The sequence below is a fragment of the Hippoglossus hippoglossus genome, chromosome 22 (genome assembly GCF_009819705.1).
Source record: "Hippoglossus hippoglossus isolate fHipHip1 chromosome 22, fHipHip1.pri, whole genome shotgun sequence".
NCBI classification, from domain to species: Eukaryota; Metazoa; Chordata; class Actinopteri; order Pleuronectiformes; family Pleuronectidae; genus Hippoglossus; species Hippoglossus hippoglossus.
The window spans coordinates 12,522,029-12,538,609 of NC_047172.1; the positions used below are offsets into that span (position 1 = coordinate 12,522,029).

At 43.2% G+C, this 16,581-nt stretch overlaps 2 protein-coding genes across 11 annotated transcripts in view; both read left to right on the top strand.

The window, feature by feature from the left end:
* Window positions 1-1,998, top strand: part of eml1 (EMAP like 1) — a 51,514-nt gene extending 49,516 nt beyond the window's left edge. For all 8 annotated transcript variants that reach the window (XM_034576818.1, XM_034576814.1, XM_034576815.1 and 5 more), the window contains one exon: window positions 67-1,998. In XM_034576818.1, the coding sequence (XP_034432709.1) occupies window positions 67-192 (126 nt within the window). In that variant the 3' untranslated portion in view covers window positions 193-1,998. The remainder of the gene's footprint in view (window positions 1-66) is intronic.
* A 1,834-nt stretch (window positions 1,999-3,832) lies between these two features.
* The window catches only part of evla (Enah/Vasp-like a), a 38,597-nt gene continuing 25,848 nt past the window's right edge, over window positions 3,833-16,581 (top strand). Inside the window, exon 1 of one of the 3 annotated variants that reach the window (XM_034576824.1) lies at window positions 3,833-4,245. In XM_034576824.1, the coding sequence (XP_034432715.1) occupies window positions 4,241-4,245 (5 nt within the window). In that variant the 5' untranslated portion in view covers window positions 3,833-4,240. Of the gene's footprint in view, window positions 4,246-8,624; window positions 8,949-16,581 lie in introns of those variants that run through there. The other 2 variants (XM_034576823.1, XM_034576825.1) reach the window with 2 other exon arrangements.

Here is a 16,581-nt window from a genome sequence, read left to right on the forward strand (position 1 = left end):
ATGTACAGAACATACATCTTAGTCATATTAAGAAGGAAAACTTAAGTCCTTTTCTTTTCTCGTCAGGCTCCCAGCCATGCGTACGGCGGCCACAGCAGCCACGTGACCAATGTGACCTTCCTGTTTGACGACAGCTACCTGGTGTCGACCGGAGGGAAGGACATGAGCGTGATGCAATGGAGGATAGTCTGAGTGCACGGACTGAAACAGATACTGTCAATTTAACTGCTGCTGGGGCCTGAAATCCAGCCAAACCAAACTGAACTGCACTTAACTGAACCGAACCAAACTTGAATTAACTCAGATGCTAAAAAAAGAAGTGGATTTGACTGAGCTGAGGCGACAGAAGAGGAACTGAAGCGCCCCACTCTCCCATCACAAATGAGATGAACTGGTAGAGACGTAATGAACGGTTACTCCAGATTTAAAATCCTGAATATTTCTCCTTTTTCTTCATTCACACTACATGTAAAAGTAAAAAGAAAAGATCTGTCACGCACTGTAGCCAAGTCACCAATGACACGAAGCAAATCAAACGGATCAAATCCAACTAAACAAAACCAAAGGCTTTGACTTCCTGACTGCATTTGTACAACTGGGCTTAACTGTTCTTTCACTGTATCGTGCACACTCCTGCTCCAGATGATGAGTGAGTTTGTTTCTGAGCCTTTCCAGGCTGAATATCATCGAGCTGAAGATACGACAGCATCTGGACAAAAAACTGTACAGAAAGAGAACGAACGTGGGGATTTTCTAACGATTAAACTTTTTATTTTATTTTGTATTTAACAACTCAGGAAAGCGCCAGTGAAGCAGGATCCTTCCCTGTTATTAACGCTGACATATCAGAGCGAGCCTCTGGCAGCCCTAAAAACATTTCACTAAAATGTTCACAGAGGTGCCGACCACGGTTCTTATCTGATTCAACTGGTTGTTTGGATTAATTTGCATCGATTAATTGTGTTTTAATATCACCTATATAGTGAATTTAGTGGACATGAATAGTTCCCAGAAAGAAGAATAATATTTCCAGTATTTGGAGCAATTATTCTCAGATGATGAGTAATAACATTATCTAAATTCAAAATACGCATTTTAACCATTTTCAACAAGGTTTTCTGAACATTTCCCAGATGTTTGTGCTTCCTGGTCTTAAAAAACAGACACTTTTCCCAATATTTATTAGTCATGTTACAAATCCATCACTGTCAATATCAGTTCCTTTGAGTTTTTATTCCCCAAACCCTGGTTTGCCCCCATGATGTATAAATATAGAGAACGAACTGATATGAGCAGAATGTGTGTGAATATACAAGATTTGAAACTGTTTCCAGTTTTTCGCGTGGAGCTGCTGAGGTTTAAGGAGAATCACGTGTTTGGTTTTTCAATGACATGAAGCCTTTTTCTAATCTGTGTCGCTCTGCAGATCAGTTTGTGAAGGATGAAGACGAGACCATCGCACTGTAACTGTTTATGTCTGACGATCTCCTCAGGTGTGCAGTCACTGGCGATGTGTTTTCATTTCACTGAACCCTCTTGATGTGTTTCTTTTTCTATATTTCACTGCTTCAGCCTGATAAACACACAAATACTCCTGTAATCACCATTTATCACTTACTGGAGTTTTTCTCAAACCAGTGTCTGCTCTCAACCGTCCACTCAGACCTATGGTACGGTACGAGTGCGTCACATTCCTCATCTCACGGTCAACAGAAGCCTAAATGAGTCACATGCTGCAGGACTCACATTAGTGATGATTTCAATGGGGTGAAGCAGATTTTTAGTGTGACCATAATTGCCACTGATATGAGCTTTTGAAATCTGGTTGTTGGACTTGTGTCATCAGGAAAAAACACTAAGAATCTAACTGCAGTGATAAAAGTCACCACTCTACAGAGTGAATGTAACAGGGTTTGTGTTACCACTAAACACTCGGGGCTGCAGGACCATTGGACACTTAACATTTTGTCTGAGAGTAAACGCAACATGAAATACCCATAGAGGCTGTGTCTCGTATTTACCTCTTTGTGATTTGTTTGGGTGTTTTCCTTCATGTTCTGTCATACTTTGCATTTGTCTGTCTGTTAGTTAGTTAGTTAGTTAGTAAGCAGGATTGTGCAAGAACTACTGGATGGATTTCCATGAAACCTGGTGGAAAAATGTGGTTTGGGTCAGGAAAGAAAGAAATCAAACAATCCGGTTTAGGAGGCTGATCCAGGAAAGAAAACATTTCACATTCTTTAACATTGTGAGATTTCCACATTTTTGTTGATTTCTCAGAGAATAATTCATGGATCTTGATAAAAAAAAAGAAGTCTGGCATTTTTATAGCAGAGGTTCTCAGAAATATATCTGCAATAATTTTACCTATTTTTTTCACACTTCCACTTAGTTTGTGAAAGAACAACATGAGAGAAATATCTTAGAAAGATGTTAGAATATTTTCACTATGTCCACACAGAATACCCATAAATCATCATATTTTTAATAGATGAATCAGGAAACCTTTCACACATCCAAGACTCACTGGTTTAGGAGGCTGATATTTATGGGTCTGAGCAATTTGGTGCAGTCCAATTAATAATCTGGATGTATTGAATTTTAAGGTGATTTCATAAGACGACTTGGCGTAGGTGCGCTCTGTCTGAGTGCTTAGTCTAGTTTAAAAATGTTTACTATGATTATATCCCTTTATACAATTAGAAGATACTGGTAAAAATAAAATTTTCATATAAAGAAAAAACAAAGTCAATCAATCTGTTGACTTGAGCTCTGACTGCGTCGTCCCACTCACCAAACTGAAACTGAACTATGGATATTACCCATGAGCCCCGGCTTCTTGAACCAGAGGAACTGTTTCTGTAACAATACAACAAACTCATGTGTAGAATTCTTCATATTTTAAAAGTTTCCTAGCTTAATATTGGAGATAAACACTGTTTTTTAATGACTTCTAAGAATTTTTAACTGATCTACAGATCTTGAACTCACTGGGCCTAAACATTTTAACTGAGACTATCGGTCAGTTCCACCCTCCTCACAGGAGATGGCACCCGCTCACTAAAGTTACACAGAGCAAGAACAGGTGTTCAGGGTGAGGAGTGGGATCAGAGCTCAACAGCGTGGTAGAGTAAAGATCCCATTCATTTTCTGAATAGATATTTTGATTATCAGCCATACTATTATAACCATCCAAGGTGGGCTTATCACAAGCTTTGATGAATATATGACCTGCCCTGACATTCACATTCTACTCGAAACTGGGTCATTTATACCATGTTTTTAGCCTTGATATCCTCCTCTGAGCCGTATGCGTATTGGATTTGGCTGCAACACTGTTTACCCATGAAACTCCAATGGTGTTTTTAACACTTCACCCACTCCTCCATCAGCGTAGTGGTGAGTAGGTAATGAGTGAATTTTCTTTTTTTTTACTGGAGAACTATCCCTTTCAGTTGTCATAGTTTGTCCAGTCTGGGCTACTGTAAAAAAAAAACAGAGAGTAGAGAGGACCCTCTCTGGATGTAAATATAAAGTACTTAAATATAAAAGGGCCAATTCTAGGGTAAAGAAAACAACAATTCGTACAATTTAGAAGAAAAACACTAGTGAAAACATCCCATGGATTATTTTATATTCCATTTCTGCCAATAGATCCCTTTCACCTAAATCTTACACACTGGACCTGGACTGTTTTTGTCAGGCCTGGACATATCAGGGTGGGGTGTGGTGTGGGGGGGCGTCAGTGAGGCTGCGTGTACGCGTCTTCACCGCAGGTAGGCAGCATTGAGCCGGTCTACTCCCCCCCTCCCCTCCCCTCCCCTCCTCCAACCACACGCCGTCTGGTCGTTCCCCCCCTCAAACCTCCTCCACCTCCACAACACTCCGGATGGGAATGAGCGGTGGCCTGAGGGAGGCGGCGGCCGACGACCACCACCAGCAGCACCAGCACCGTTCACCGTCTTCTACCGAGGCCGAGTCCCGGCTGAGCATGGACCCGAGGAGGCAGACAGCAGAAGGCGGACCGCAGAGACAGAGGAGCACAAAGCGGAGCGGAGACACCGCTTAGCGTGCCCGAGACACACCGCCCCCCCTCTCAGCTAACCGCACACAAGACACGGGAGGAGACGAGACGGAAGCTGCCGAGTCGAGCCGCTCACGCCGCCTCTGAGGACACTAAACGCGGACTGTGGGTCCGTCCCCACCCGCCTCGTCGGTGCCACCGGCAGCGGAGGAGAAAATGAGGTAAGCGGCGGCGGCACCATGCGCTCGGTTTGACGCGTCATGACAGATGCGCACCGACACTGCGCCCCCGGCCCCTCTCAGTTCATCCGTTCATCCCTTCATCCCTTCATCTTACTCCATTATACAACACACACCCTCGTGAATATATATATATATATATATATATGTAGAGAGAGAGAGAGAGAGAGAGAGAGGAACCGCAGCGTGTTACACCGCGGTTTTGTCCTTGTGTGATGGGGACAGTATTCCGGGGCCCACCCGCCCACCGGGCCTCAGCTTCCTCCGCTTTATGTTCCTCAGACACATCACTTCTTCTCCATCTGTCGTTGGACCCGCCCATTGTGTCGGGTGCGGTGATTTAACTACTGTTGTCATGGAAACGGCAGCATCTCACCCTTAAAGAGTGCACCAGGTGAAATACAAAGATGCTGTGTGTGTGAGTGTGTGTCCCCCCCCCCTGGATGAGGGAGGAGGAGGAGGAAGGGGGGGGGGTGTTTATTCTGGTGGTTGCCAGGCAGGTTATAAGACCCCCCCCCTCCTCAGCCCTAACCCCCTCCTCACACACTCCTACGTCAGCCGGCTCCATGACGGATCCACACACGCACGTTCAGCCTATAGAAACTGTCTCATGGTAAAATCCTAATTCTGTAGCACCAGTGTGTATTTGTGTGTGTGTGTATTTTCAGCTCTATCCCAGCTCACTCCTGCTGAGGATCTTCTCCTCCTGCACACTCTCCGCGCTCTGCTCTATTTATGAAACCAGCCTTTTTATATTTCTCCCTGTAGTTTGACTCCTGCAGAGCTGCGCCGTTCGGTTTTATGGCCTCAGATCCACTCTGACAGCTCGGCTCCGATACAGTGCTCTCGCTCTCTCTGTCTCTGTCTCTCTCTCTCTCTCTCTCTCTCTCTCTCTCTTTGCTTTTACTGTAGCTACCGCTGTTTGTCTGCAAGTGTGAGAGCTCGTCTTTGTGTGTAGTTTGTGCCACAGGCCTCAGAGAGGAAATGGAGATGGAGACAGAGAGAGAATAAGACAGAAAACCACGGGGGGTCTCACTTCTAGAATTTTTCCAAATCAGGGGCATTAAAGGGGGGGGGCAGCAATCTACACAGAGGGGCCAATCCTGTTATCCAACATCCATGCACAATTCCTGATTCAGTAAATAAGTCAGTCAGTGTTTACTGTTCACTCTATAACTTTGAGTAAAGCCACACATCATTAAATATATAAGCACATTGTGGTCTTCAAAAAAGTTCAGAACATACAAATTCTTAACAAATTGTCATATTTATTGTTAGTATTGCTAGTTAGTGACTAGTTTACTTTAAAAGATAGACTGACAGGACAGGGGCCAGTCAGGTTTCAGCTGGGGCCAATGCCTGCCCCCCCCACCCCCCCCCTAGGTGCATTACCCACCCCAAAAGTAAAAATACACATGTACAGTAACAGCTCAAGCAAGCATCTCATTTTAAGCGGCAGCTGGCTCGATGGGGTTTTCACAAACGACAGCAGTCACTCTGGTCCTTTCATTGTCAACATCGATTGTCACTTGCTTCCATTGTGATTGTGTTCCGTTGTGTGGCCTATGTATTTCTGTTTTCTGTTAATGCCTGTGTGAGACGTCTCATTGACGTATGATCCCGATAATTCTCCTCTAACCTCAGACGGTAAACACATAAAATTCATATCTTCCAGTCCAGTTGGATGAACGTGCGGCTGCGTGTGCTGCTCGCGGCCCCGTCTGCCTTTGCCAGAGGCCGATCTGTTCTTTAACTCAGGCCCCAAAGGGAAGTCTTAAATCTCAACAAAGCAACAACACAGTGAAAAGAAGAAGAAGATTCAATTCAAAGGGATCATTTGTTCAGCATCACCGATTCCTTTGTAGCGTTTATGTAAGCGTGCCCAATGCACATGCATTTATGTATGTGCGTGTCCAAGCACGTGCACGTGAGAAAGTGTGAGTGAGTACTGAGTGTAGTTATTTTTAGTCTGCATTTTACTGGTTTTATTATTCGATAGCTCTTTTGTCTTGTCGGACTGGCTGCTGTCATTTGGTTGGTTGGATAGTGTGTGTGTGTTTGTGTGTGTGTGCCTGTGTGTGCCTGTGTGTGATGAAGAGAGGTTGTGTGGTTGGACACAGTGGTTAGAGAAAGCAGCGAGGCGTCAGTCCTGATGATTTCTGAAGCGCTCGTTGTGGTGACTCATCATTGAGGAAAGGTAGAACGAGCGAGTGCAGCCAGCGGAAGGTAAAACGCTGAGTTATGCATCTTCCTGGAGGCTGCAACTGATCAGAGAGCAGCTCCACGTGAGCCTGCGTCACCACAGCACACAAGTCCTCCAGGGCTTCATTGACTGTGATAGTGTAACACTTCAGCCTGGGTTTCAAGGAGAAGTTTACTACTAATGACACCACTGACAGTGTTTCCTTCAGTGATTTGCAGACCCAGCGGCCTGTTTGGCCTGAGTTCACCCCCCGTTGGAACCAAGCATTGGGGAATTTTAACATATTTTTAAAACTACAGCTACTGTGAGGCGGCTTGTTTGGAAACATTGATTAAATCCTGAATGGACATGGTCTGAGTTCAGTGTTCTTTACCCTCATTGTGCATTAGTGAGAGTTACAGAGTTGAGTTTGTGATAAAGTGACACCATTGTTGACCTGAACGTCACTTGACTTGACTTTTCAGATCCCTTTAGTACCTAGTGACACATCTAGTAACTCTTTGGACTAGCAAAAGGTTCATTTAAACTGTGGTGCATTGAACTCTCTGATCTGATACCCAAGCGTTGCAGCTATGGCAGCTGAGAAGGTTATTCTTCAAATCTCTTCGGCAGATGACATGAGTTGATAAAAAATAAAAACTCAAAATATGCTTGATGTTACAGTCCCTGGTTTTGTTTGCTGTCTGGAATAATATCTTCAATTAATGCAAACACCAAGCGGCAGCTACCTTAAAGACCGATCAACCAAACATGACGTTGGAAAAGGGTTTTGAGATTGAACGTCCCCCTGGAGTCAGTTTGAAAAGCAATGGGTTTAGTAATAAGTTAGTTAATTTCAACTATATTTTTTATTTGTTTATATTGTTGATGTAGAAAAGGAGCAGGCAAATAATTCAACTCTTAAAAAGTCGATAAATTCCATGGTAAAAACCTGACATCACTTCTGCCTGACTGACTGAGCGATCGGTTTATTGGCTCATTGATCAATCACAACCAACTCCAGCATTTTTAAAAGTCAACTATGCAATAGTTTTACCGCTTCTGAAAATTGCTTATATCAAACTTATCCCTTGATGTTTATTTTCCATCTGTACCGGCTCCATATACACTATGCAAGCTTTTATACGCACAGCACAAACCGTTATATGCACACACACACACACACTTCTTACTGTAATCTGGTCATTTTCTGGCAGATCACATACATCACTCACAGGCTTTGTGTCATTTGAGATGTGACGATTAATCTGCGTCTTGTGTCCTTTGGCTTTACGGAGGTCAAACAGGCCGAATCAGATCAGATGACCCCGCCACATATAGGCACTCAGAGAGGCATTCTTTGTTTTCCTCTCAGCGTTCACTCTGCACGCTTTTATGCAGCATCCTACACTTCTCAATCTCAATTTAACAGTTTAACCCTAACCCTAACCCATTTGAAATTTAGTTCTCAGATACATACATTGTCTTCTGCAGCTTTACAAGCCACCATTTCACATCAAATACAAACATGCACTGTTTTAGAGGAGAAGATAATCTTGTATTTCTCTGACCTTCGAGGCCCTGTTTTAAAACCCAGGGTCGGTTGCATGCACTATTTTCAAAACCCACAAAGCCTCCTAATCTTTCTGTGCACTAGATTGCTCTTTGTTTGTTTCCCACACCTCGGCTCGCTGCGGCAAAGAAGCTTAATAGTTTAACTTTGTTTGCTTCGGGCCAGATGGACCACCGGTGGACAAATACTGATAAAGCCTCATGGAAAAGGCAAATGTTGCACGAGATGAAGCAAAACCTTTGTTGCTGGAATATGTATTTTTTTTAACTGGAGTTTTCTGAATGAATGAACTGAGGCTGTTTCTGTGTTTTTCCACTCTTTAGTTAATTGGGGATTTAGGGTTATGGCTTTTTTTATTCCATTAATTTACTGTAAAATGTATTTAAAGCTTCACCCTGGTGTTTCAGGATTTTACACGCTGTAGAAAGGCGGGTGTAGCAGCGATCCTGTTTCCCATATAGGCTACCATGTAATTTCCATCCAGTGGAAATGATTCCTTGGAGGTTGAAAGACGGCGCTGGAATCGTTGAGGCAGAGCGAGGTGACTGGTCGGCTGCAGTCACATGTTCTCCCTATCTCTCTCTCTCTCTCTCTCCCTCTCTCTCTCTTGCATTCCCTCACTCTCTTGCAACACTCCTCATCCCCTCTCCCTCACTCCTTTCCCTCCTCTTCCTCTCAGACGCGCTGTATATGTCTGCTCTGCTGGCGTAGTGGATCTTTTAAACATTGAAACAGGATGTGAAGAACGAGGGGGGAGAAAAGAAAGAGGTTTGCGTCTGCTTCAGCATGTGCACCGCTCTCTCTCCTCTCAGGCTGACACTTCCCCCTCTCCTCCATAATCTCTCCCCTTTATACCTCCGTTCATCCTTCGCTTGAGGACTGTGCTGTCTTCTTCTTCTTCAGCGACATGTATTCCCTGGACGATTTTGGGTAAGGCTCCACATCATCATCACCTCGTCCTCTGGCTCTCTCTGTTTATCTGAGCTTTGGAGTTGTTTGAGTAAAACTGTGGTAATGATGTTGCTCCCTCTCTCTCCGTCTCTCTCTGTCTTGTGTTTCTGTTTAAAGCCTGGCTCGGCTTTCCGACCACAGAATCTGTGTGGTTTCCCAAACGGCTTTTTCAGGACTGTTTATCTGCAGGAAAAGCAGCATTGCTCTCTCCCTTGTATCCCTCAGCCATATTGTTCCAGCTTTACATGCTGCTGAATCATGCTCGAGGTGGAAAGAGAGAGTGTACGAGGGGGGAAAATGGAAGAGGAAAGTCTCCTCGAGGAGTTGCTGACTTTCTCTTGTCCGTCTCCTCGTTTCCACCCCTCCTGTCTGTGTTTTCTCTGCAGCCAGCTGTTAGTCTGATTGGTTACCCTTCAGCAGTCTGTCACTGGCTCACTTCTTATTTTCCTGGGAAGAGGGAATGAGTTCCTCGCCGACTGTCAGTGCGTCCTCTCAGCTGCTCAGGCTCGTTCCCAAGACTGATCCCATCTGACTCCGTTGCTGTTGTGTGCGTGTGTGCGTGAGAAAGAAAGACAGGAAGAAAGGGATAGAGCGCGCTAATCTCCGAAAGGCCGAATGAGTGGGACTATCAAAAGCCAGATGATGGAAGGATAGAGAGAGGGTCTCTGTGTAATATGGCCCTGGCAGATTACTGTGGGATGTGGCGATTTGTTGGAGCTCAGATACAGATGTGGTGCCGGAGAGATAAAGTCAGAGGTTTTACCCTTGACCACGCATACTGGAGTAATCTACTGTATAGTACAGCACATGAGAGGGAAAACCTCTCTCACAGTATGTTCATTATTCATGAGACGCTGCTCACATTCAGTCTACAGGTTTGTGTAACTCCACGATGACTCTGAGATCACAGAATTGCATGAAACGAGGACAGGGTAATGTTCAGTGTGTCATCTTCCTTCTCCCGGTGTGTGTGTGAGAGTGTGAGTGATATATATCCTCTGACGTGTCTACTCCAAACAGAAGCGGTGTTTCCCTTTAAGGATCAGGATTAGTGACAGGAGAGGGACCGCAGAGTAGAGCGCTGAGGAAGGTGGAGTGAGGAGGAGGAGGAGGAGGAGAGGTGGGGGAGGGGCGGCGAACGGGTGGGGGAGTCGCTAACATTATTGTACTGTATGTGATAATTAGCCTGAGGGCCAACTGGCATCCTATGATGTACGTAATGAATAAGTGATGTCATTATGGGGGTCAGTGTTCTGATCTGGGTAGATTCATTGCTGCTCGTTGTAGAGATGCTACTGAATGATCTCCTGATATTAAAACGATGATTCCTCATCAACTTCTCCTCAAAGATACATGTTATTTAATCTAATGATAGTGTTCATCAGTGTGGAAGTAATTCTGCAATATGAAACCAGACGAGTCTTTCCTTGGTTGAATGTGGCTGATTTGCTAATAGATGCTTTTGTTTGAACCTATTTCACTGTTGTGGGTGATGGTGATGAACATGTTCGGTTTGTATAAGGGACTCGAAAGTAAAAACAGGGGAAGAGGCATGGAGTAAAAATTAAACAAGGTTTAATAAACAGATTATCATCTCACAGCAGGTAGAGCAGGTTGAAATAAGCTGTTTTCAGACATGAACTCCAGAAAATCATGTCTGGACTTTATCTGGGGTTTGCCTCTCACATATAGAGAACGCAGCAGGAGATTGTCGGGGTCAGATGCGTTCACCACAGCAGTAAAATGTCCCGGACATTCAGGCGAGGGGTGGTGCCTGAGTAGAGCGTACAGGAGCCAGGACATGATGTGGAAATTAGGCTGTGGAAATCACAGTGTCTTTGTTGTCAGCACATCCACACCAGCGTCGGTTCTTATCATCAAAAGCTCTCAACTCTCGTCTTTTGAAGGTGACGTCTTCTTTTCTATTGGAATTCTTTTGGTTTTGTTTTTTTCAGTCATGCCTCTGCCGCATGTGAGAACTGTTATCAACTCACCCACTCGCTGTCAATTTTCCGCACATTTTCCTGCTTTAGTGTCACATGTGTTCCCTCGGATATTTGCGTTCTCAATCTCACAAACAACCCCTCTAGAAACTTTCAGGGAAATGTCCAGACCACAGGGCTTGTCTGAAAGCAATTTATGACTTAGTCTCAAAGCATGGCTGTGTTACTCGGATGGTTTTTGAATTTTTTTAGTTTTTTTGCTCTGTAAATCACTGATACAAACTTGCGGTTGCGTACAAGTAAATTTTTTTAATTTAGTGGTATTTATGTCTGGACATAGTTCAGATCCTTTGAAATTTTCTTTTCTTTGGTCTAGCATATAATTTAGTTTTTATTACTCATGTCTGTCCAATTTGTTATAGTCATTGTATTTCCACCCTTGATCGAAATTGAATATACAATAGAAGTGTTAAATAACTGAATGAATATCAGTTATTCATGTTTTCGCCGTCTGTTTTACAAGCATTCATCGCTGCCTGGGGACATGAAGGAAGCATTTCACCATCACATGTTCGATGCTGGATGTGATCATTTGCCCTGCAGCAGTTTACTGTTGCTTGTTATTATTTTATAAATGTTAGTGAGCAGGCGGCGTCCCCTCCTCAGGGCACGGCAGAGCCTCATCTGTCCCAGATCAAGCTAGTTAGCATTTGCCCGGCCTTCCACACAAAGGTCCAGCCAGACCAGCCACAGACAGGCCAATCGAAAATCAGCCTGACACAGGCGGCAACTGAGAGACCCCTCCCCCTGAAAAACAAGCTCTCCGGTTCAACCAATCCCTGCAGAGAGTGACCCTCGTTTAACCAATCACAAGTAGCATTTTGTGATGCCCAGTGCCCGGTCTCGTCCCCCCCCTGCGGTGTGATTGTGTGTCATTTGTGTTGCTTGCTGTCAGTGCGGCATATGAGGTCAGCTATTAGAGCGTAGGCCAGCGAACCAGAGAGGTCAAGGTTCAAAGAGTAACATGCTGTCATACTCACACACGAGCACTGTCAGTGTGTGTGTGTGTGTGTGTGTGTGTGTGTGTGTGTGTGTGTGTGCGTGTGCGTGTGTGTGTACACTTGTTTTTGTTAGGACCTTTTCCAGCATGAACACAGACTTTGTCAGGAGATATGAGTTGTGGTTAGATGAAGGTGATGGTTGGGCATGAACTGGTCTTGGTTAAGGTTTTAGTTATGCTGTCCACATGAATGGAAGCTAATACAAAGTCCTGATAAGGATAGCTGCGCAAACCTGTTTGATTATGTGAGAGAGACACAGAGTGAGGAATCTGAGTGGATGTTCCTCTTTCTGTGTGTATTCATTTCTTGTCTTGATTATAACCGGAATGATAATGGATTTTAGACCAATATTGATATTGAGCTGGAGCCAATCTCAGTTCACATTGGGCGAGAGGCGGGTCACACCCTGGACAGGTCGCTAGTCTATCGCAGGGCTGACATACAGGGACAAACAACCTTTTACACTCACAGTCACACAGTCAGTTTTCTTTGGTCTTAAAGAATAGTGATAAAGTACATTTTACAGTTGGGAAAATAAACTTGTCACCATGGAGACACTCTCTAAACTACCACAAACACATTGAGGCATTTCTGTACTTTAATTTCTTATTACTCATCAGCTGCCATTATTCGCCAATACCAATATATTTACTGTCAGCTCATATCAGGAGATTTATCTGTTTAGCTGTAGTGTAAATACATCTGGAACACATACTCCCCCCGGCCAATGATCAGACTGATGCCAGAACACCCCTCCTCTCTGTGTCACATTCTGATCGAGTGTTGGAGTTGTTCAATCGCTCAGTGGGTTTTAATAGACATTTAGCACGCACCCCTCTCCCACTTAATGAGTGTTGTACATGTTGCTGTACATTCACACGCTACATCTGTCCTGAGGTGGACAGCGTCCCAATCGATAGGCACTGACCACATTATGGACCGCTGGTAGTTAATTCAGCCTCTGCTTAATACTGGGTGGCTATGGCAACAGCCGGCTGGAGTCAAGAGGAAGAGGAGGGGGGTAACAGCAACAATAAGCCCATCACCCCCCACCACACTCGGACACACACACATACACTCAGTAAACTGTAGTGTTGAGGGGGGTGAAGCTGGTTGAGACGGATATGAGGTAATCTCCCCTGGGTGAACAGTATGACAATAGCACAGAGGTTCAGTGGCACACACACACACACACACACTCATCTGTAATGCGGCCAGACAACAGGCTGGTCAATGACTTCATCTCTGCCAGTCTGTCCGTCACTCATCTCTTTGTAGATCATCACAGTGGAAGCAGCAGCAGCACAAGAATTCAGATCTGCCTTTTGTTCTTGTTTCAATTTTAAGTGGACGTTTTCTTGTTTTTTGTTTTTCCGTGCGGCCGTCACTCTTTAATATCTATGTCACAGGCGTTCTGTAGGAGGATTAAATGTCTTGTAATGACTTATTGTTTTAAGGTAATGGAGAAGCACAAGAGGGAGTTAGTGTCATAGATTGTTGCTGCTGCTGTTGTTTTTTTTTGTCGTTTGCCAAAATGGATGTACATCGGCTCCAAGTGCTGCGTTACTGCCTCCCTCAGAGTGTCAGTGACTCCGGACTGTTTTACAGCCACATCGCTGCCAGGTCTGTACCGGCACTTTGTATGTCTGTGTGTGTCTGTGTGCGTGTGATCATTTTTATCGTTATTTCAGTACATGTCAGTGCGGAGCGTTTGAAAGTAAATTTGAAATTCAAATATTTCTGGCTGAATGAAACAGAGATTGTCGGGATTCATATTTTACATACTTGACGTCTGATGGGTCTATATTTGTTGTGTGCAAAGAAAGGGTTGTAAAAACAGCACAGACGGACAAATCTGTCCCTGCTGTATTTTTAATCAGAGCTAAAATACTAATCTGTAATCTTAATCTGGCCTCGACATACTGTTGTTGGGACACAGAATAAAGAGTTTATGTGGATGATTTCCCACAAAAATATTTTTTAAAAACTGTTTCTTGAGGATAAAATTGGTTTGAGGAAGTTTTGAATATGATCTGTTTTGATGATCCTCTTGTTTTTGTTCTCTCCTCCCGCCTGGTCGCATCTTTTCATTTAGAACCAGCGCTACAGTCAGATGCAGCTCAGTGTGTGAACACTACAGAGAACGTCTTCTTTATTCTAAACACTCAGCAGCCTCACATAGAGCCTCTCTGCAGGGCTCTGTAAGGGCTTCATACATATATAATTCACAGCAGTATTATGGCTTCTGGCTAAAAGTGCAACCTTTTGGACCAGTGCCCTTCTCTTTCTCTCTCTCTCTCTCTCTCTCTCTCTCTGTCTTCTGCTGAGAGTGGGGAGGAGGATGGAGAGAAGAGAGGGAGAGAGGGGAGGGAGGTTTTCTCGCTGTCCCAGATGAGAATTGTAGGATCAATCAGTTGTTATGAGGGAGAGGAAGAAGAGCAGGAAGGGGTTGATTTCAAAATAATGGACAATGAGGTTTGATGTATACTGTACAGCAGCTGCTTAAACCTGGTCTATATCATTTAATATGTTGGACACAAGGACCTGCCAAGCAATTACAGTGAGATAGTAGCAGGTCGATGTGGCCAAAATTTAAAATCAAGATAATAATGTTCGTAACAGTTGATATCAATAATTTGTATTATTATTATTGATTTTAAGTTTAGAGACTGATTTTTGCTCCTGAGTTTTGGTTCTAAACTCTTTATGAGCATAGAATGACAAACACTTTAAGATCAATTATGTGTTATACATTCTCATATATATATAATATTCATTATATTGATATTTATGTAAATTTACTGCGATAATTATTTAGATATTTTTTGCATTCTTTGCTGATAGCTGAGATGAATAAAAAAATGACACTTAATTTAAACATAGCATGAAATTTCTATAGATATGTACCGCATTGTATAAACACGGTATAATTTCTAAATGTATAAGAATATCTCATTCATTTTGTCTTAAACATTTATTTAATATTGTAATACAGCGCGATTGCAATGTAATATCGTATAAACTGTAAAAATATTACATTTTCCACTCTGAATCAAGAGTAGAAAGAAATCATAATAGTAGAATTATAACATGTAGAATCAGAGTAAAGATTTAGTCTAATATGTTAATACATACGTGGCTGACCCTCATATTTTATGTTGGTTTGTAGAATGAAATGAACTAGTTTCTCATTGATGTGAGTTATTTTGGTGCCAGTATAGAGCTTAGAAGCCTTCACACTTCATTCATACATACATTCACATGCACTGCAGTGAATTGTAATCCATGCACATTACACAGTCAGGAGAATACAGAATATAGGTCATTCATTCATTCCCACTGTTCTTTGTGTGAACTAAAAGTAGCAGCGCTGCAAACCGATACATCACGGCTTGAGATTGAGCTTTTTGCACACAACAACAACCGGGTCGTTCAGCTAAGAACATAAGCACATTAATGTGGTTTGCATTAATACCATTAAGACCGCAGTACGACAGTATAGCTCCACCACCGCCACCCATTTGGGGCTTGATTGCCGCCCATTCTGCATTACTGTACTTGTGCATCTGCAAGGCGGGGATTACATAAACACACTGTGATCACAATCTGCACAACATGATGGGTCAGGGACTCTCAGGCTTTGACACTGTGTAGATTATGAGAATCTGAACTGAGCTGTGTGCCACTGCAGTGTCTAATAGTCCTTTTGTTAGTGGCTCTTTGATGCATTAATGGAGGAGATGGGAATATTTCTATGCCATTAAAGCTCAGTTTAAAATGTTACAGCCTCGGTATCGTGGCTTTGATTAAGATTTCTATAAAACCCTATTCTGTGCTCAGTATTTGCAATAGAAAGTACTGCACATATACAAATGTAGACTTTTGCACCGTTTGACTGAATAATAAATAAACAGCTGAAGTCAGTTAATACTGTATTTAACATGCAGTAAGAGGTTTGGTTTTAGCTTTTGTATTAAATCCAGAGCTAGCCCTAGCCTTTATGGGGCCTAAGCAGAATTTGATTTGAGGGACCCTCACCGCCTTGTGCCGCCAATACCACTGATCATCGTCCATGCTTAATTATTTCACACACTGTATATCTAACACACCCATTGTCAGTTGTATTAGTTGTAGCTGTGTTGCTTATACCAATGCCAGCCTTTATGCGTCTATGGTGTTTAATCTTAAAGGGATAGTTCACTGAAAAATGTAAATTCACTCATTATCTACTCACGACTATGTCGATGGAGGGGTGGGAGTCTCAGGGGTAAACAGCGTTACTCCTAAAGTGTTTTGTGGACGCAAACACTTCACTTCACAACTCACCATGATGCCGATGGAGGGGTGGGCCCTCCATCGGCATCATGGTGAGTTGATAATGAGTGAATTTACATTTTTCGGTGAACTATCCCTCTTAATGAGTATGCACACACGGACAAACATGACTTCTGTCAGACAGATGGCGAAAAATAAATAGTGTCGATTCTAAATGACCAAATCAGCCTTTTATTACTTTGATGGCACAAGCAATTACTCTCGCTCTACCCACAGTCATAAAAAACATAAAAGTAGATTAAATAGAAATTACCCTTTTTAATAAAGATCCAA